This window comes from Pogona vitticeps, chromosome 4, assembly GCF_051106095.1.
Source record: "Pogona vitticeps strain Pit_001003342236 chromosome 4, PviZW2.1, whole genome shotgun sequence".
Classification (NCBI taxonomy): domain Eukaryota; kingdom Metazoa; phylum Chordata; class Lepidosauria; order Squamata; family Agamidae; genus Pogona; species Pogona vitticeps.
In genome coordinates this window covers 195,009,628-195,031,548 of record NC_135786.1, presented here as the reverse complement: position 1 = coordinate 195,031,548, position 21,921 = coordinate 195,009,628, and the positions used below count along the sequence as shown (strand labels likewise).

The window sequence follows — 21,921 nt, the reverse complement described above, 5'->3', positions numbered from 1 at the left end:
GTTTAGAATATTCCTGTTATGTGTAGGCCCATTAGCTGAGGTTCTGAAGACCATAATACGTACTCTGTTTGCACAGGTCATCTTGACCACCTATCTTGCTGCAGCAAAAGTGGAGAGGGTCTCTTTCATCCAATGGGGCTTTTTCCTTCTGTAAGAAAGTACAGTGGTGCCTCGCTTAATGATGTTAATTGGTTCCATAAAAAAAATCGTTATGTGAAAACATCGTTAAGTGAAACACCATTTCCCATAGGAATGCATTGAAAACCGGTTAATCCGTTCCAATTGGAACAGATTAATGCTTGCAATCGTTAGCCCACCTCCTGAAACCTATGCAAACTTAATTAGGTGTTGTTCTGAGTCGTTGTTAATTTTTGGTGATTTTTTTTCTCTCTCATTGAAAAGCATTGGACCGTCCGTCCAATGCTTTTCAATGAGAGAGAGAAAAAAATCACCAAAAATTAACGAAGACTCAGAACAACACCTAATTAAGTTTGCATAGGTTTCAGGAGATGGGCTAACGATTGCAAGCATTTAAAACAGGCTTCAAACAGTTTAAGACACTTTTACAGGAGCGAAAAAGGGACATCGTTAAGTGAAATTCCCCCATAGAGAACATCGTTAAACGATGGGGGAAATTCCTCAAAGAAACCCATCGCTGTGTGAATTCATCGTTGTATGAAGCAATCGTTGTGCGAGGCACCACTGTATTGTATACATCCTAATGCAAGCTTCTAAAATGTTGAACCACAACATCTTCAGTTGAACATCTTGGCTCTAATATATAATACTTTCTGTTTTCTCACAATGTTATGACTGATCAGAGCACCTGCCCTGTGAAATGTACAAGATAAATGGCTAGGGTGTTTGATCATGAATATTAATATTTGCAGTAGGTATACATGGATCCCTTTTCTCTCTCATTAATTCATAAAGTTGCAATTTTTGAAGCTAGTGCAGTTATACTGCATGAGTTTCTTTGGATTCCCTCCTATCCACTGCTATGATTATACATGAAAATAAACATTTACAATAGGGATAGGGAACCAGGTGGACTATTTTTTCTCCCCCACTGACTTTCTATAGATCAGATGTGGAGGAAGCAAAATCCAGTGCCATTGACCATCCCTTAAGGGCCTGACTTGGTCTTGACCTTGAAATGCAATGAGCTTTTGAAGTGTGTGGGAAAGCCAGATAGGAGCAAAATTGTTTTCCCAATTGCCTTGTTCGCCCCAGATTTGCCCCATCGTACTCTTGAGATGGCCAAGATTGAGATGGCCAAGATGACCCTTCCTTCCTTCTTCCTAAACGAAGAAGGAAGGATGAGTCAGGTAGTTCACTGACCTGAATTGGGAACTCCTGTAGGTCAGATATTCCTGTCTAGAGATGGGTATGAAGCGCTGGTTCACAGCAGTTTGTGCTAGTTTGTTTTTCGGCCAAACAGTTGTTTGGTGGTTCCCAGCCATGCCTCCTCTAGCAGACACCCACTTGGAGACAATGAGCTGGCTTCCCTGCTGGGCCTCCTCCAGGTGCTGCCTCTGAGTGGGTGCCATCTGGAGGAGGCGGGACTGGGAAGCATCAAACATCTGTTAATCTGAAGGACGAACCAGCATGAACTGCCAAACTGGTGGTTGATGCCAATCTCTATTCCTGTCCTCTAGTTTATACGATTGTGTCTGGCAAAGAGTAGTTTTCTTAACCTGTGATGTTCCATCCACAGGGCATAGATTAAATACAGCATGCTCTTTTATAATCTGGAAAAAACAGTACAGTTATTGGCATCCTTAATAATCATTGTTGAACTCAGCTCAGAGCTCTAACTATATAGAATCTTAAGCATAGTTGTGTGTTTGGAGAAATATTCAGTGCTTGTGAACATTTCAGGCAAAACAATGCAGAATAATTCTGCTGTTTTCCACATGACCTCTGCTTGCCGACTTGCATATTCAAATGAGAACAAGAGCAATTGCTAATGCTTTAATTTCTTTCCCCCCCTCCTCATAGTGTGCTAAAACATTCATCAACCTGATGACTCATATCTCCAAGGAACAGACAGTTCAGTATATTTTAACTATGGTTGATGATATGCTGCAGGTGAGTTTAATTAACCTATTCCATGTTGATAAGTGGGTGTCTTATTTCAGTGCAGGTATTTTTCTACCTGCCCCTCCTTTTTATGCTGTTTAAAAGGTAAAGTCTGTGGCCGAAATGATTGCAATGGTGCTTGTGTGCTCCCTCTGCTGAAATGTATGACGATAGTGTAGCAGCACCGACAGGTAGCTTTCTGATAGTTTCTGTCTCCACTCTGTGCTTTCCAGAAGAGTCTGATATACCGTCAGGGAGTCAACGTTAAGTTTGTAGTTTGAATTGAGGATGGCAGATGAATCATTTTACACTTTGCAAAATTTAAGGAAATAACACACTTTCAAACAGGTGACATAAAAAGAGGCTTTCAAAATGTGGATTTATTGAAGGATACTCTTGGATTGCAAGACTGAGCGATGAAGAAGTATTAAGGTGAAGCAATAGACATTAATAAACCATAAATCACAAAACATACAGAAAGATATACTTAAATCAAGCAATGAGAAACAAAACTTAAGAGTTTGTTATAGTTGATTATTCAAGGTAAAATAAGTTGGAGAAGAAGTGAAGGAGAAAAGCATACTTGCTGAAAAATCTTGAACTGTTGGGTGTAGCACAACACCATTTTTATAGCTGCCACATCCAAAGTTAGCATTGCTACGATGCTCTCCAGCATCCAATAAAAAAGGAACAAGAAGTCTCCATATAACAGTAGTTCCTGCATATGGCTTCCAGGTTGGTATTCACTTGTGTTGGTTCTTCTAAGGTGTAGCAAGAGCTGTCTCACATTGCACCTTATTTAGGCCTGCAATTCCTTTGCGGGACCTTAAAAGGTGCTGTAACCACAGGCTGGCTCTGTATCTAAATGTTAACGCCAGTTTGCTTGGGAACTAATTTTTTTGTCTGATGGGAGGATTTTCTTAAATTTGCAGAGCGAATTTTATTCTGAATAGTAGAGAACTGCCTTGCACATACTTCAGCATTAAAAAGTTATATCAATTACATTTCTCAAAATGAGACATTCTTAGCTGAATTGTGATAATTAACACGCTTAAGGAGAATCTCTTAAGTGCACTTATGGGCATATCTTTAGTTGCTGTGACAAGTGGGTTTAAATAATACATTCTGCTAATATTCTAGGCAAGAATTCTGTCACAGTGATACTCATAATAACTTAGATCAGATAGGCATTCAGTGTACCTTCAAATGTCTTGGCAGAATCTGGAATACTATCCGAAGCAGGGACAAAATAATGAGCTACTTAAAATTGCTCCTTCATGGATTGCTGCCTTGTCGTGGCGAAGGGGCTTGAGTAACTCAGAGAAACTATGGGCTATGCCGTGCAGGGACACCCAAGACGGACAGGACATAGTGGAGAGTTCCGACTAAACGCAATCCACCTGGAGTAGGAAATGGCAAGCCACTCCAGTATCTTTGCCAAGAACGCCCCATGATCAGAAACAAAAGGCTAAAAGATATGACGCTGGAAGATGGGCCCCTCAGGTCGGAAGGCGTCCAACATGCTACTGAGGAAGAGTGGAGGACAAGTACAAGTAGCTCCAGAGCTAATGAAGTGGTTGGGCCAAAGCCGAAAGGACGCTCAGCTGTGGACGTGCCTGGAAGTGAAAGGAAAATCCAATGCTGCAAAGAAGAATACTGCATAGGCACCTGGAATGTAAGATCTATGAACGTTGGGAAGCTGGAGGTGGTCAAACAGGAGATGGCAAGAATAAACATCGACATCCTGGGCATCAGTGAACTAAAATGGACAGGAATGGGCGAATTCAGCTCAGATGATTATCATATCTACTATTGTGGGCAAGAATCCCGTAGAAGGAATGGAGTAGCCCTCATAGTCAACAAAAGAGTGGGAAAAGCTGTAATGGGATACAATCTCAAAAATGATAGAATGATGTCAATACGAATCCAAGGCAGACCATTCAACATCACAATAATCCAAGTTTATGCACCAACCAGCATTGCTGAGGAGACTGAAATTGAACAATTCTATGAAGATTTACAACACCTTCTAGAACTGACACCAAAGAAAGATGTTCTTCTCATTCTAGGGGACTGGAATGCTAAAGTAGGTAGCCAAGAGATAAAAGGAACAACAGGGAAGTTTGGCCTTGGAGTTCAGAATGAAGCAGGACAAAGGCTAATAGAGTTTTGTCAAGAGAACAAGCTGGTCATCACAAACACTCTTTTCCAACAACACAAGAGGCGACTCTATACATGGAAATCACCAGATGGGCAATATCGAAATCAGATTGATTATATTCTCTGCAGCCAAAGATGGAGAAGCTCTATACAGTCAGCAAAAACAAGACCTGGAGCTGACTGCGGTTCTGATCATCAGCTTCTCATAGCAAAATTCAAGCTTAGACTGAAGAGATTAGGAAAAACCACTGGGCCACTCAGGTATAATCTAAACCAAATCCCTTATGAATACACAGTGGAAGTAAAGAACAGATTTAAGGAACTAGATTTGGTGGACAGAGTGCCTGAAGAACTTTGGATAGAGGCTCGTAACATTGTCCAGGAGGCAGCAACGAAAACCATCCCAAAGAAAAGGAAATGCAAGAAAGCAAAGTGGCTGTCCAACGAGGCCTTAGAAATAGCAGAGAGGAGAAGGGAAGCAAAATGCAAGGGAGATATGGAAAGTTACAGAAACTTGAATGCAGACTTCCAAAGAATAGCAAGGAGAGACAAGAGGGCCTTCTTAAATGAACAATGCAAAGAAATAGAGGAAGATAACAGAAAAGGAAAGACCAGAGATCTGTTCAGGAAAATTGGACATATTAGAGGAACATTTTGCGCAAAGATGAACATGATAAAAGACAAAAATGGGAAGGACCTAACAGAAGCAGAAGACGTCAAGAAGAGGTGGCAAGAATACACAGAGGAATTATATCAGAAAGATTTGGATATCCCGGACAACCCAGACAATGTAGTTGCTGACCTTGAGCCCGACATCCTGGAGAGCGAAGTCAAGTGGGCCTTAGAAAGCCTGGCTAACAACAAGGCCAGTGGAGGTGATGGCATTCCAGTTGAACTATTTAAAATCTTGAAAGATGATGCTGTTAAGGTGCTACATTCAATATGCCAGCAAGTTTGGAAAACTCAACAGTGGCCAGAGGATTGGAAAAGATCAGTCTACATCCCAATCCCAAAGAAAGGCAGTGCCAAAGAATGCTCCAACTACCGTACAATTGCACTCATTTCGCACGCTAGCAAGGTTATGCTCAAAATCCTACAAGGTAGGCTTCAGCAGTATGTGGACCGAGAACTCCCAGAAGTACAAGCTGGATTCCGAAGAGGCAGAGGAACTCGAGACCAAATTGCTAACTTGCGCTGGATTATGGAGAAAGCCAGAGAGTTCCAGAAAAATATCTACTTCTGCTTCATTGACTATGCGAAAGCCTTTGACTGTGTGGACCACAGCAAACTATGGCAAGTTCTTAAAGAAATGGGAGTGCCTGACCACTTTATCTGTCTCCTGAGAAACCTATATGTGGGACAGGAAGCAACAGTTAGAACTGGTCATGGAACAACTGAGTGGTTCAAAATTGGGAAAGGAGTACGGCAAGGCTGTATATTGTCCCCCAGCTTATTTAACTTATATGCGGAATACATCATGCGGAAGGCTGGACTGGAAGAAACCCAAGCCGGAATTAAGATTGCCGGAAGAAATATCAACAACCTCCGATATGCAGATGATACTACTCTGATGGCAGAAAGTGAGGAGGAATTAAAGAACCTTGTAATGAGAGTGAAAGAGGAGAGTGCAAAAAACGGTCTGAAACTCAACATCAAAAAAACTAAGATCATGGCCACTGGTCCCATCACCTCCTGGGAAATAGAAGGGGAAGATATGGAGGCAGTGTCAAATTTTATCTTCCTGGGCTCCATGATCACTGCAGATGGAGACAGCAGCCCTGAAATTAAAAGGCGCCTTCTTCTTGGGAGGAAAGCGATGACAAATCTTGACAGCATCTTGAAAAGCAGAGACATCACCTTGCCAACAAAAGTCCGAATAGTCAAAGCTATGGTTTTTCCTGTCGTGATGTATGGAAGTGAGAGCTGGACCATAAAGAAAGCAGACCGCCGAAGAATTGATGCCTTTGAATTGTGGTGCTGGAGGAGGCTCTTGAGAATCCCCTGGACTGCAAGGAGAACAAACCTATCAGTTCTAAAGGAAATCAACCCTGAATGCTCACTTGAAGGACAGATCCTGAAGCTGAGGCTCCAGTACTTTGGCCATCTCATGAGAAGAAAAGAGTCCTTGGAAAAAACCTTGATGTTAGGAAGGTGTGATGGCAAGAGGAGAAGGGGACGACCGAGGATGAGATGGCTGGACAGTGTCTGCGAAGCAACCAACATGAACCTGACACAACTCCGGGAGGCAGTAGAAGACAGGAGGGCCTGGCGTGCTCTGGTCCATGGGGTCACGAAGAGTCGGACACGACTAAACGACTAAACACAAACACACTTAAAATTGACTAAAATTCTATCCAGTCAGTCCTGTTTTCTTTGGTTTATTGTTTTTATGGACTGTTTTTCAACAAAAAGCCAGTCATGAGATGTATTTCCATGTAAGTTAAAAATGTAAGTTAAAAACAGTCTACACTGAATGGAAAAGGCCAATGAGTTAATTAAAATTAATAAGGCTGAAATATGAAAAAAGTTAAGTATTTTGATCTGCAAATGTCTGATAACTGTTTTTACCTCTTACTTGGGTTTTTATTAGATTTTTAGCCCAGTTAATAGCATAAAAGGTTTCACAAAACATTTTTTTTCATTTATATTCTGACCTCTTGGTGGCAAAAGGAAATAATCTGAAAAGCAAATAGTTAAATGATGGCACAGTAGACACATCGAATATAAACATTATAGTAACAAATAAGGTGGGAGCAGGATATAAAAACTCAGTGAAAGCAGGCTACACTAAATTTGCAGAATGGAACAAACTGTATAGAGTCTCTTCCTGAATGGCAGTAAAGGAGGAAACAGCATGCTTTACATGGGAGAATATTCAAAAAACAGTGAAAACACATACACACACAAGCCCAGTTTCTCGTGCTTCCCATTCTCATAGCTTTCTAGTGAATTAAAGAACTGAGTCTCAGATTTTGATCTAAAAATTCAGGCAGGTTGTTAAGGATACAGGAAGCTCTTCAAATGACATGCGGTCTGCTAAGAGTGCATTTGTAGACTTCCTGTGGAGGCAATTTCATAGATCTCAAGCCACCACAGAGAATGACAATCAGTTACATCCCTCTGGGCAGCTCAGAAGAAAGACATACGTAGCTCTTCAACATCTGAAATCTCATCTGCACTGTGAGGATATAGTAGACATGGTCTAATTTCTTCATTTTGTTCCATATCTTGAAGATTGAATCTTGCTAAACAAAGCAAGCAAACAAACATTGGCTGAAATCCAGTAGTAAGTTGAACTGGAGTATGTCCAATGAATCATTGGGGATTTGATGAATTAATTAATCAATTCTTACTGATTCTTTTGAATTTGTTTAATTCGTTTAAATGTAGTTTTTATTTATTCTGCTAGAGAAAGGTTTTTTATTGCATTTTCCTGGGTTTTTTGTGTGTGTGAGATTGCAATATATATATCAGCAATGGGCTTGTGAACAACAAATGAAATGGAAGTACTCATGCAAGATTTAATATTAATTTTGCCGTCCATTCAATGCAGTGTAGTGTTTTTTTAATGAGTAGACCACACTTTCTGGGCAGTGGATTATCATCAACATTGACTGCCAGATTCAGCTATGCACTTCATTGTTACTTGTCTACAAACAGTCCTGAATTGTCTCTGGAATGATTTTTCTAGAAGGCTTTGTGAAGGAGAACCCCATGTTTCCAATTGTATCAGTGTTATTAGGCATTATAGCACTATCTTTCATTGTTCAGTATTTGCATGCTCTTCCAAATTGATATTCCATGCAAACATTTCTGTTTATTCTTCTTACAGGAGAATCACCAGCGTGTTAGTATTTTCTTTGACCTTGCAAAACGGGGCAAAAACACAGCATGGTCCTATTTCCTACCAATGTTGAATCGGCAAGATCTCTTCACTGTGCATATGGTATGGTTTTGATATGTCAAAAACTTTAGATGAAGGGATGCTGTGGGTTCCCGAAAGGCTGCCCACTTCTGTTCTAAGGAGGTGTCATGTCTAAAAGCATCTTTCCCATTAGACACACTCTTCAGTCTGTAGTTTTATATCTCTGTAGAACTTATATTTCAAAACTTATTAGATTTCATTAGAACTTGGATACAAAATGTTTTGTCAGTTCTTTGTCAAGGATCAGGGAATCTCCTGGAGCAGCACTGAAATAATGGTAGTGGCTGCAAGGAATGGAGGAATTAATTGCAAAGGTGAGACATACACCCTTTCTTCCACCAGCTGGTTTCCTTTACTGGATCCAAAAGCATTATGTGGTTGCAATGAGCTCTGTGTTTTGCAAATTGTAACATCTACATCAAACTTATTTTTTCTGTGGCCCAGGCACATTAAGGATGCTGGAGCATCTGTTGGCAATTTCATCACAATATTCTTGGTCAAGTTCAGCTGGAGTTTTTATTTTCTGCATTTATTTTCCAGGCAGCCAGAATCATTGCCAAACTAGCAGCCTGGGGAAGAGAACTGATGGAAGGCAGTGATTTAAATTATTATTTCAATTGGATCAAAACCCAGCTCAGTTCTCAGGTAAATATGTTGTAATCTACTATATTGCAGGGTAGGCCCTTTGGATCAGTGTTGATTTGGTGGGTCAGCTTCTCCATAAGTTCCATTGATTTAAATGAGCCTACTCTAGTTGTGACTTACTGTGCTAAAATAAGTTGCAACTCAAATCGGTCCATTTGAATCAATGAAAGTTATGAATGGCCAAATCCGCACTGATTCAGTGGATCTACTCTAATGGGTACCCAGTATGGTGTAGTGGATAGAGTGATGGACTAGGACTCAAGTTTGAGTTTCCCAGCATTACTACAGAAACTTGCTAGGTCCTAAACCTGGCAAAACGACTCCTTAAACATCTTGAAACCCTAATTAGGGTCTCTGTAAAAGTCAATTCTGACTTGACAGCACAGAACAACAAAATAATTTGATTTACTATTGCAAGCAACAGGATTTCAGGTATTATTTAACAGCCACTATCATCAGGCCACATGGATTTAATTTGATTTAGTTCTCCTGGGCAAGCCCAACTAAACTCTTTTGCAAATCACATTGTGTTCTATGTGAACCTTGTGATACAGTGTTTGCTCAGTTACTGGGAGAACTAAGATTGTAATCTCTTGCATACAGTGGTACCTCGACTTGCGAACTTAATCCGTATTGGAACTGTGTTCACAAGTCGAAAAGTTTGTAGGCTGAGGTACCATTTCCCATAGGAATGCACTAAAAACCAATTAATGCATTCCGAGGGAAGAAAAAAATACCACCCCAAAAAATTAAAATCAAAGATCAAAATAAAATAAAATAAAACAGAAACATAACCCCCCAGTCCAACCCCACCCTGCAAAAGCCACCCAGAACAGTTTTTAAAAAGAAAAAAGCACTTACCAGTCCAAAACCACCTGGGGGTCCCCTCCCGCTGCAATCACAGCCACTGTGATTGCCGCAGCCACGAGGCTTGAGCCTAGCCAGGGTGCTTTGGCTGCTCACCCCCGGCAGAGGCAGCAGTCGCCCAGGGCCGGGAGACTTGAGCTGGCCGGGTTTCGGCTCAAGCCTCCCAATGCTGGGTGACTACTACCTCCGATTGTGGTGGCGGGGGACCCCCAGGAGGTCTCCCAGACCTTCCCCGTCACCATTGGAGACATCCTGGGGGTCTGATTGCAGCGGCGGGGGAGCAATTTAAAATTTCATGCCCTTTTCCACCACCATGATTGGATCCCCAGGAGGTCTCCCAGGGTTTCCCTGCCACCATCAGAGACCTCCCGAGGGTCCCGCATTGCTGCGATTGTACCCCCAGGAGGCCTCTGAGACCTGGGGGTCCAGTCACAGCGGCGCGGGACCCCCAGGAGGTCTCTGATTGCGGCAGGGAAGCAACCAGGGCTTCCCTGCACCATCGGAGATCTCCTGGGGATCTGATGGTGGTGGCGGGAAAGGGTGGGAAATTTAAAATTGCTCCCCTGCAGCCGCGATCGGACCCTCAGGAGGTCTCCGATGGCGCGGAGAAGCCCTGGGAGCTTCCCTGCCACCATCAGAGACCTCCTGGGGGTCTGATCGCAGTGGCAGGGGACTGCCAGGAGGTCTCTGATCGTGGCGGAGCAGGCCTGGGAGACCTCTCCGGGGTCCCTCGCCACCATCGGAGACCTCCTGGGCGTCCCTTTTCCTAACTGTTGGAGTGAAAGAGCAGCCTTACCACCAACCGTTCCGGATTAACCTTCGCTATGTGAAAACTTCACTAAACGGAACGGGGAAGCCCATTGGAACGCATTAAACATTGTTTAATGCATTCCAAATGGGCACAAAACTCACCGTTTAGCGAAGTTTCCAGGGTCCGGCAGCCATTTTCGCGCCCTCAGTAAGCGAGGGGAGGGCGCGAAAACGCTGCGCGTGGCCATTTTGAGCGTCCGGCGGCCATTTTGAAACTGCCGAACAGCTGATCTGCGGGCGTCGCAAAGCGAAGATCGGTGAGCGAAACGCTTACCGATCTTCGCTATGCAAGTTTTGCCCATTGGGGCCGACGCTATGCCTCCGCATTAGCGATCCCGAAAATGGGATCGCTATGCGGATTCGTCGTTATATGGTGCGCTCGTTAAGCGAGGCGCCACTGTAGATGCTTTTCAAACTCAGGTTTAGAGCGCAATAACATTGTTTTCCATGATGAGTGTGGGCTTCCTTCTGCCAACAGTTTGTCTTGCCTTGGAGCAAGTGAAGCGCAGGGAAAGCTGGATGCCACTGCCTGAAGATACTTGGATCAGTGCCATTGAACCATGTTTCCTTCTGCTGGCCACTTCCATTGGCACTTGGGATGCCTCCACCTGCTTTTCTATCAAGCAGTAGTTTTTGGTGGGGGCGTTAAAGCATTTTCCACTAGAGAGTTGTATGTGACGGGCTATAATTCCTACAGTGTTCAAGTTGACTAGTTCAAGTCAACCAAATCTTGTAAGCCTCCTGTTCTGCTTATTAAAGTGACAATGACTGATGATTTCCAATTTTATATATATATACTTCAATGTTATCATGGTGTCTGGCATGTTGTAGAGATGGTAAGTGTTTGGGTTTTTGGTGTAAAGCTTCCAAAATTCTTCAGCCAGTTCAAACAAGGGCTGTGACTGTGGTTGCAGCTTCTGGGAGTTGCTATCCAAAAACTAAACATTTTCCTCCTTTGATGTGGTAGCGTATTATGGGTATGTTCCAGGTAAAATGTGGGCACAGTCCAGAAGACTTTCTTTTGGGACAAGAGGAGCTAGCAAGTCACAATCATTCATTTGGAAGCAAAATGTAGTCACTCCAGAGGTATGAAATATAGAGACAGTGAGCCATGTATAGTGGATGATGAGAATTTTATTTCCAGTTTACCTGGGATGGGGAAAAATGTCTACTGAAAGGCTTTGTTCAATTCTCCCTTTCTCTGTGTTAAAATTATGCTGTATGTGTAGCACTGTATACATAGGATTGCTCACGGAATGCTTTTCTCCTTTCATGCTAGAAACTACGAAGTTCTGGAAGTGCTAATGATCCTGGGACTGATGTAAGTACTTGCACATGTTGTCATAATATTCCTCTTCAAACATTGGGTCAGATCTGCTACAGCTTTACATGTTTTATTCCTGTGGAAATCAGTGGGACAGCTTAATCATGATTTTCAGCTTTTTTCAATGGAACAAAATCCACTTCAGTAGAAATAAAATGTGGCTTAATCTGGATCTACTCCAGCACCCTGTTGGAAATAGACACCAGATATGCTCTCAAAATAGCCAACATTTAACTACTGTATATTTTTCAGATCTCAGATTTGAATACTAGAGCTTTTACAAACCCACGTAGTTCAAGATTTGGAAGTTTCTTTGCAGCAAAGGTGTCTGTCTTTTAAGGCTCTGAAATAATCTGTTTGGTATAGCTTTTTCACAGCAGTGCATCTAAGCAGATGCACCGGGTAGCACTTATGTTTTAGTGGCATTGGTACATAAGCACATGCCCATTTATCTCAGGTAGACAAGGTAAGAAAGGAGAGTGTAATCCTTTGAGGCAGATGATTGGCTTCTTAACATGAACATAATCCCCACAGTAGAAGCATAAGGAGAGTGTGCACAAAAGGCATGAAATACTTGTGACCTGTGGTGAATCATAGCAGCCTGTTTGAAGGAAGTATTTAGTGGGTGTGAAGGGTGAGGTTTTTTCAGCTCTTGTAGTATGATGATGTTGCAGGTGCGGAAATGTGGGAGAGGTCTGAAAGCATTCGATGTGGAAGTATAACATTTCTGACAGTTAGACAATATTGGTTGAAAGTGGCTCTCAGTTCAAGGATCTATCCCTAAGGCATAACCTGTTAAACAACCACATAGTTTGAACTTGGCATATCATCGTGAACCACCTGCAGTCTTCAAGGTATGTTGAAGTAGCCCACAAGGATAATGTTTTTGTTTTTTCAGAAGTAAGACACCTGGGTAGGTTTAATAGGCTTCTTGGTTTTGGAGATAAATGTAATCAGTTAATGGCAAAACTTTAAAGTCAGTATAGTAAAGCCAACACAGCTGTTATCTGTGCTCTGAACTCCTGGTCTTACTAATATTTAGTCCTACTTATAGTAAAAAAACTAATGTTTATTTATTTAGTATTGACAGTATGCATGCTTAATGGTAGTTTGGCATCTGCTCTATAGTCGTGGCCAAAAATATTGGCACCCTTGCGATTCTGTCAGAAAATGCAACCCTTCTCTCAGAAAATTGTTGCAGTTGTAAATGTTTTGGTACTCATATGTTCATTTCTTTGGTTTGCATTGGAACAACACAAAAAAAACAGAGAAGTCAAATCTGATACAATCCCACACAGAAACCCCAAAATCCACTGGCCAAAATTATTGGCACCCTTAACTTAATATTTGGTAGCACCCCCTTTGGAAAAAATAGCTGAAATCAATCGCTTCCTGTAAACATGAATGAGTTTCTTACACCTCTCTACTGGAATTTTGGACCACTCTTTCATTTGCAGACTGTTCCAGGGTCTTCAGATTTGAGCGATGCCTTCTCCCAACTGCTGTTTTGAGATCTTTCCACAGATGTTCTATGGGATTCAGATCTGGACTCATTGTTGGCCATCTCAGAACTCTTTAGCGCTTCATTCGTAACCATTTCTGAGTGCTTTTTGAAATGTGTTTTGGGTCATTGTTCTGCTGGAAGACCCATGACCTCTGGTGGAGACGCAGCTTTCTGACACTGGCCACTAAGTTGCACCCCAAAATTCTTTATTAATCATCAGATTTCATGATACCATTCACCACAGTCAAGGCATCCAGTGCCAGAAGCATCAAAGCAATCCCAAAACTTCTTTGAACCTCCACCATATTTGACAGTGTGGTCTGTGTTTTTTCTTTGAATGCCTCACTTCTTCTGTAAACAGTGCCTTGATGTCCTTGACCAAAAAGCTCTACTTCTGTCTCATCTGTTCACAGTACATTCTCCCAGAAGGATTGTGGTGTTGTCACATAAGTTTTGGCATACTCCAGTCTTGCTTTTTTATGCCTTTGTGTCAGAAATGTGTCCTCCTGGGTCTCCCACCATAGTGTCCCTTTTCATTCAGATGGTGACGTATAGTGCAAGCTAACACTGTTATATCCTGTGTCTGCAGATCAGCTTGAATTTGTCTGGGTTCTGTATCCACCATTTGAACAACCCTTCATTGTAATTTTCAGTAATTTTGCTCTTCCGTCCACATCCAGAGAGGTTAGCTACAGTGCCATGGGCTGGAAACCTCTTGATGATATTGCGCACAGTGGACACAGGAGCATTAAGATCTCTGAAGATGAAATTGTAGTCTTGAGATTGTTGATGTTTTTCCACAATTTTTTCTCTCAAATCCAAAGACAACTTTTTACATTTCATTCTTTTTTTCCCTGTTCAGTGTTACACACAACACAAAGGGTGAGTCAACTTTTCTCCATCTTAACTGGTTGCAAGTGTGATTACTATATTGCTCACTTGCAACAGGTATGTCTAAATACAAATTAAAGGAACATCACATGCTTGAAAAGCAATTGTTTCTTACAATTTAGACAGGGTGCCAATAATTTTGGCCAATGCATTTTGGGTTTCTGTGTGGGATTGTATCAGATTTAATTTTTCTTCTCTTTTTTGTGTGTGTTGTTCCAGTGCAAACCAAAGAAATGAACATGTGAGTACATTTGCAACTGCAACAATTTTCTGAGAGAAGGGTTGCATTTTCTGACAGAATTGCAAGGGTGCCAATATTTTTGGCCATGACTGTATATTTACTAAGGTCGGACAAAGTGTTAATTGCATTCATTTATATGAGCAAAATGACATAATCTCTGTGTTGGATGTGAGCAATCATAGGAGGGTTTTTTTTTTAATACAGAAGTCCTTCAATAGGACTTAGCAAGTGAGCTCAAAAGTGCATATGTACTAAGTCTCATCATGGTTTACATTGAAGGGAATGTAGACTTTGATGTGAATCTTTATTTCTACATTACCACAATAGCAAGGGAGCCACTTACCTGAAGTTAACAGGGGCTGTGCCTTATCGTTATCCCTCTGCTGGTGGAAGGCATTTTGATCACACCAAGGTTTTCCTCAGAGAACCAGCGTAATGTAGGAGATACAATGTTAGCCTAGGACTCAGGAGACCTGGATTCCAATCCCTGCTTAGTCATAGAAACCTACTGGGCTGTGGCACAGATAAAACCACTCTTTAAAATTTCTCACACACTTTCAAAACTATTTTAGGGTTAACTTAAGTCAAATGTGACTTAATAACACAACCAAGATTTTTGTCGCAGGAGGAGAATTTTCTTGATTCTTTCTCTCCTTCCTGCAGAGGACCTGAGGACCCTTTGGAACAGAGATGATAGGAGAAGGGAAAATCATTGACTGTCCCTTCTCCTCCACCCACAGAGGAGATACAACACTTTTACTGATTTCAGAGTGGATTTGATTTAAATCAGATTTATTTAAAACATGATTTAGTTTTTTTAAAAATCCAATTTTTTGACTATGTAAATTATAAAATGATTTTTGATGACTTAAATAAAAATTGATTTTTAAAATTTAAGTCATAATGAATGCCAAAATATGATAGACAGATAGATTTGCCAGTGCATTTACAGACTGTCACCTGTTTGTCTTTGATAGCAGTTACTAAAGACTTTTTATAAATGAGGACATTTTTCAGAGGTATTTGGCATTTCCAGCTTCCAAAAGAATTCTGTCAGTTTTCATGTTTCAAGCATTTACTGTAATATTTCAATTCCATTGAAATTGGTGAGTGATGGTGCACAAGTATATCTCATTGGTATGATGACCTTTTCTTGGTTTGACTTCTACTTCGATAGACTTAGGTTTAACTAGATAATGTTGTTTTCATCCGTTTTTATAGGGACTTGGGAACTGGTAAAACAATTGTGGTGCTTTGTATCTTTTCTGAAGTAGTGAAAACAAACTTAGATTTCCTCCTTTGCCACCATTTGTTCACCTGGATTTCAGAATTGTAAACTGCATGCAGTTGAACCCAGTGGTCAGTCAGTTCAGCCTTCTGCAGGTCGTTATTCCCCTGATGATAGTGTGGAAAGATCTTGTGATATTGATGTGGAAAACACAATTCTGTAGTAATCACATCCCTCTTCTCCCCCATCCCAATGAAGATAACTGTTTAACCATGTCAGGAAGAAGGCATCTTCACTCGTGAACTGAAGCTATATGTACATAGGTTGGGATGATGCTTTTGCCTCGTGGCAGAATAAACACAGATACATTCCGGATATTCTAGATTTTAAAAATGTTTTGAAAAGGACAACAATCAGTATAATGGCCTGTTGCATGTGCAATTGTCTTTGTCTTGAGGCACCTTAGCTTGATAATACAGAGACAACCTTAAAATTATTATATACGTTGATCAAGCTATTGGTACAGCCTAGGATAGGTTTCAAAATGTTGTTGCTCCATTAACAACATTTGTGATATTTGTGGAAAGTTTATCCTTGTTGTATACACTGACCATCTGGTCTATTTTTCCAATAATTGTCTAATAGACTTAACTTGGGTTGGAGTAGAAACATGTAGAGAATGGAGAGTGTATTAATAATATCATCACACTGTTGGATTAAGCTGTTCAGCCTGTCTTGGTTACATTTCTCTTACTTTTTAAGCTACTGTTTTAGCAAATTAGATAATTTAACAGCATCATTTCATGAAAGTGGTGCCATCTGCTTGTCCTTATCCAGCATGGTGGCTCAAAAGTTCTTGCACCAATTGCTGAATCCAGCCTTGGAATTGAAATAGGCTTGGGTATGATGGGCTAATCTTTGTTGCGTTGAAGAACCTATTGGAAACATCTTAGTTGTTCTTACATATTTATCTTCAGCATTTTCCCCACCCAGTGGTGAGTGTTTGTATTTAGAGTAATGCTTTGTTCTTCTTTCATGTAGAGCTCACAATATGTCCAATGTGTTGCTGGATGTTTGCAATTGATGCTTAGAGTCAATGAATACCGCTTTGCATGGGTAGAATCAGATGGCGTAAACTGGTAAGTATGTCTTGCATGGAAAAAGATAAACTATTTATAGAGTGGGGTTTTTTTGAGACTGCTCAGTTCTGCTGAGCAGTTGTGTGTTTTTGTCTCAATGAGCAACTTTACATTCCAAACCTGAATCAGTGTCAAGTCCATATCTCCTGACAAATTCTGAATATTTTACTTATATGCCTAGATTACAACTTTTCAACAGAGAACTCTTTAATGTACCTTCCTAACTAATTCTGTATAATAATGATGGGGCTTTTGTTAAATTCTTATAGCAAGACTGAGCATTGATAGGTCTGGATCCTAAAACTGACACATCTGCATCAGCAGTAATTTCCTGGCAAAGTGGAGACAATAATAGGATTGTGTTAGGGCTGGCAATGTTTTGTTTTCTGTGCTATCTTCTGTGCTGAGAAGAGACCCAAGGCAGATCACAAATAATTAAAATAAGTTGGACTTAAAGACACAATAAATAACAGAGTTAAAAACCTATGAAACATATAGTAGGGATTAAAAATTGTTACCTTAAACCTTTAAAAGATTCAAAAACACACTTTTAAAAAATGTAGATACAGCATCTGGGAGGTCTTCAGTTCTTGGCAGAAGAAGAGAGGGGGCTAACCTAACCACCCAACAGAGAGCATTCCACAACCTGGGAGTAGCCGTAGATAAGGCCTTCTCTCATGTCCCCATCAACCATGCCTGCACTAGCAATGGGGCAGAGGGAAGGGCTTTGCTGACAATCATAGGAGCTTGGATGCCTCATAAGGAGAAATGCAGTCTTTCAGATAGACTGGACTGAAGCCATGTGGATAGAGCTTTGTAGCTCATAACCAGCACTGTGATTTGTGCCTGCAAATGGACTGGTGACCAGTGGAACTATTGTATCTGGATAGCTATATGTTCCCTGTAACTGACCCCAGGCAGCAGCCTAACATTACATAAGAACACTGACTGAATTATAATCTGCCATCTGTTTTTGTGTAATACAGTGGTGCCTCGCATAGCGAGGTTAATCCGTTCCGGATTAACCTTTGCTATGCTGAAGCATCGTTGAACGGATCAAAAAAACCCATTGGAACGCATTAAACATCGTTTAATGCCTTCCAAATGGGCCAAATACTCACAGTTCAACGAAGCTTCGTAATGGCCGGCAGCCATTTTCGCGCCCTCGCCTCGCTTAACGAGGGCGCGAAAACGCTACGCGCAGCCATTTTGGGCCATTTCCGGGCTTCCGGCGGCCATTTTGGCCGCCGAACAGCTGATCGTCGGGCTTCGTTTTGCGAAGATCGGTAAGCGAAACGCTTACCGGTCTTCGCAAAGCGAATTTAGCCCTATACAAAAAACGTTAAGCGATCGCATTAGCGATCCAAAAAAACGGATCGCTATGCGATTTCATCGTTATGCGGTGCGCTCGTTAAGCGAGGCACCACTGTATTTCCTAGAGAAGCATATGTCTGGAAGCAGTTTCTTTTTCAAATGTAGTGTGAAGAGCAAGTGATTTGACTATAATGGATTCCTGGAACAGAAGTGCTTCTAAATGGCTTTCTAAAATGATGGTCACCTTGTGGCATATTAGTGTTTCATAGGGTTTTTTTTCCTTAAATGGCCAGGGTTTTTTTTAAGAACTTAAGAGCGCAAAGACTTACGATTGCAGGCACTTAAAGTCTCAATAACAGGTGCTTAGCTTTTGTGGTATAATGGACAGAGTAAGACTCAGGAGGACTGGATTCAAATATCTTGTGAGCCATGGAAATTCTTGGTGTGTGGAACTGATAAAACCATTCCTTAAATATCTCATTTACCTTGAAAGCCCTATTAGGTTCGTTCCAATGGCACATAACAACAACAGCTTTTGTTAAATTATATGTTTTGTATGTTTTTCATCCCCTGCAGTATCATGGGTGTGTTGAGTAACAAATGTGGTTTCCAGCTTCAGTATCAGATGATTTTCTCTATCTGGCTGCTGGCATTCAGTCCTCAAATGTGTGAACATCTGAGGCGTTACAATATTGTTCCAGTCCTGTCTGACATCCTTCAGGAATCTGTAAAGGAGAAAGTGACTAGGATTATTCTTGCGGCATTCCGGGTGAGTGAAGAACACACATTAGAAGAACATTCTTCTTGCAAATCTAGGAACCAAAATTTATTCCATCCTTTTGTAGCCGTTTTCTCTGTAACCAGAAGCTGACCCAGGACTGGAATGAGGATCATGAGCTGTATTTGCATTGTGGGAGTAAGGGAGATTTAACTCGTTGCAGCTTACTGATGTTTTGGTCTGGACCTTCTCAATGGGTTTAGCCACTACTATCAGCCCTCCCACCATTCCATGCTACTAGCATGCATTGGTGGTGGTGGGACTCCAGACTCTTGCTGTTTAGAAGGAAAATGGCTACACAGTTCCAGACCAAATGCAAAATATCACAACTAGCCCTTGATGTGCCAGATTCCAAGAAAGGATCACTTCATTTTTATTTTTTTACTTTTAATATTGTTGGGTCAGAATGTTGTTAACAAGGCTAGGCCTTTTTCTGGAGACATGCATGCATATATTTAAGAGGTTGAAGATAATACCTGTAGGAAATGGTTTCTCTTGAATGAATGGTAGTGTTGTGCTACCATTCATTCAGCTTTCCTGTACAGAAAGGAAACTGGAACAAGAACCCATTTCAGTGTTACAGCAAAACTTTCAGCTCCTGCAGTTGTTTCAGTGACATCCTAATTTTAACAAAGTTAACTGCTACCACACCTACACATACTTAAACTAGATGTTTTTGAAGTTAGACAAATGCATTGTTTAAAATACTCTTCTTTAAAATCCATGCTCTTTGCTTCTAGCAACTTGTTAAATTATTTTGAGAAAAGAATAAGAAACTATGATGACATATAAAGAATCCTTAGTAAATCGTGTTATCCTCTTGATTGCACAGAATGCTTGTTAGAAGTGGCTGGAAATGGGAATATAGTGACATCAAGAGGTATTAAAATCTGTTTGTATTAAGAGTGATGGTATAAGGAGGATATGATTCACCCTTCCATCCTTCTGTGGTTGGTAAATTGAGTACCCAGCTTGCTGGAGGGCAAGTTGTTGTTTGCATAATTAAATTGTAAACTGCCCAGAGAATGCTCCAGCGCTGTGCAGCAGTATTTAAGTCAAAGAGCAACAATAACAACACATTTTAACTTGATTATACACGAAGTCTTTATAAAGTTCTTTATAAATTCTGTTCCTTCTAGAATTTACTAGAAAAGTCTACTGAAAGGGAAACTCGTCAAGAATATGCTCTTGCCATGATCCAATGCAAGGTTCTAAAGCAACTAGAGAACCTAGAGCAACAGAAATACGATGATGAAGATATAAGTGAGGATATCAAATTTCTTTTAGAGAAACTTGGAGAAAGTGTCCAGGACCTCAGGTGAATTTTATCTCTAGAGTGGGTTTTTTTTTCTTTTTCTTTTCTTTTTTTGTACAGGAAATATGTCCTGGTAGTTTGCCTGCATTTGATAATGGATTTCCACTCAACATCTGTCAAGATCAAACAGACCCCCAGTTATTGGGGAGATAGGTTACCAATATATTGGCTGGGATCCTATTGCTTAGTTCCACATGTGAAAGGCAGAAGGCATAACATTCAGTTGTTTCTACCTGACATTTAACAAGTGTGATTCTTAGGGGAGTGCTTGCCTACTGGTTTGGCATGTACTCAAGAATCTGAGTAGGAGCTCATTAACTGCTAGCTAGAATTGACTGAGTGTTACACCATTTGCTTTCTGCATGTGTGTAACAAAGCAACAGGATTTCAGCCATTATATTTTCAGATACTGTAGATTCTGAATACAACGTGAAAGAAATAATGGAGACAACCTAGGGTCAAGAAGGAGGCGAAGTCCACCAGCAACAAATAACTGCAGACAAGGTTCCCCCAAAGGTGCGTGCGTCCCTCCTCCTCCACACATTGTTTTCAGCCCCTTTGGTTCCTGTCATGAGGGAACCTCACGTGTGGTTGGGGGTGCAGTCACGCACACACACACGGGGGCAAAGTTGTGTGTGTGAGAGGCACAGCCCTGCCCAGTGAAGCTGAAAATTAATGGGCACATTGACTGAAGATGATTAGTTGGCTTAGGTAGTTCCTAATTTTAGTTTGAGAAATTATAAAAACTAGAAAAGAAGAGCATACACCTTTCATTACCATGAGTAGGCTTTTTTTATATAAAAAAAACCCTCTAGCATGGGATACCTTGCTTCCCTCTGGAACAAGCCTCTTATAGAGGTCCTTTCTATTTTAGGGAATTTAATTAACACCCAAATTATATAAAGCTGCCTTCTACTACTGAGAATATTGTCCTGCAGTGTTCAAATGGGTTTTAATTTAAATATGATTTTAATTAAAGTTGTTTTAGCTTGTGTCAGAGTTTATTGCACTTTATTGTGTTGTTTTAGCTATTGTGTGGTGGTTTTAGTGTATGATTTTATTGCATATTGTGAACCGCCCAGAGAATGACAACGCTAATGGGGCAGTATAGAAAAAGAAATAAATACGTACATGGAATTTTTTTCTTGCTTGAAATGTGCAAATCTCACTAATGTCTCATTGTTTATATTAGCAATGGTCCCCAACCTTGGGCCTCCAGATGTTCTTGGACTGCAATTCCCAAAAGCCTTCACTACCACTTCTGCTGGCCAGGATTTCTGGGAATTGAAGTCCAAGAACATCTGGAGGCCCAAGGTTGGGGACCACTGAGTTATAGCATACATTGTTCCTGAGCAGCAGGTTTGTTCCTCAATCTATTCTGTTTATTCTGCAGTTCGTTTGACGAGTACAGTTCTGAGCTGAAGTCAGGAAGGCTAGAATGGAGCCCTGTCCATAAATCTGAGAAATTCTGGAGAGAGAATGCTGTAAGATTAAATGAAAAAAACTATGAACTGTTGAAGTAAGTTTTTCTGATTCACTCTCCTCCCCCCCCCTTTCCCATCTTAGAATTTTGAGTTTAAGTTTAAAGTTTAAGTCTGAATAGCAAAGCAAGGCCATGGGTATGTAATTGAATTTTTGAAAACAACAGAACCAGATACTGTGACCTCTTCAATTGAACAGCCTATACCTGTATCACAT

At 41.0% G+C, this 21,921-nt stretch overlaps 1 protein-coding gene across 1 annotated transcript in view; it reads left to right on the top strand.

Annotated features, from left to right (window-relative positions):
- Positions 1–21,921, top strand: part of ATP6V1H (ATPase H+ transporting V1 subunit H) — a 44,844-nt gene that overhangs the window by 9,899 nt on the left and 13,024 nt on the right. Inside the window, exons 4-11 of the mRNA XM_020795958.3 lie at positions 2,002–2,091; positions 8,075–8,188; positions 8,708–8,812; positions 11,769–11,810; positions 16,719–16,816; positions 18,707–18,899; positions 20,048–20,226; positions 21,617–21,742. Coding sequence (XP_020651617.1) covers positions 2,002–2,091; positions 8,075–8,188; positions 8,708–8,812; positions 11,769–11,810; positions 16,719–16,816; positions 18,707–18,899; positions 20,048–20,226; positions 21,617–21,742 — 947 coding nt within the window. The remainder of the gene's footprint in view (positions 1–2,001; positions 2,092–8,074; positions 8,189–8,707; positions 8,813–11,768; positions 11,811–16,718; positions 16,817–18,706; positions 18,900–20,047; positions 20,227–21,616; positions 21,743–21,921) is intronic.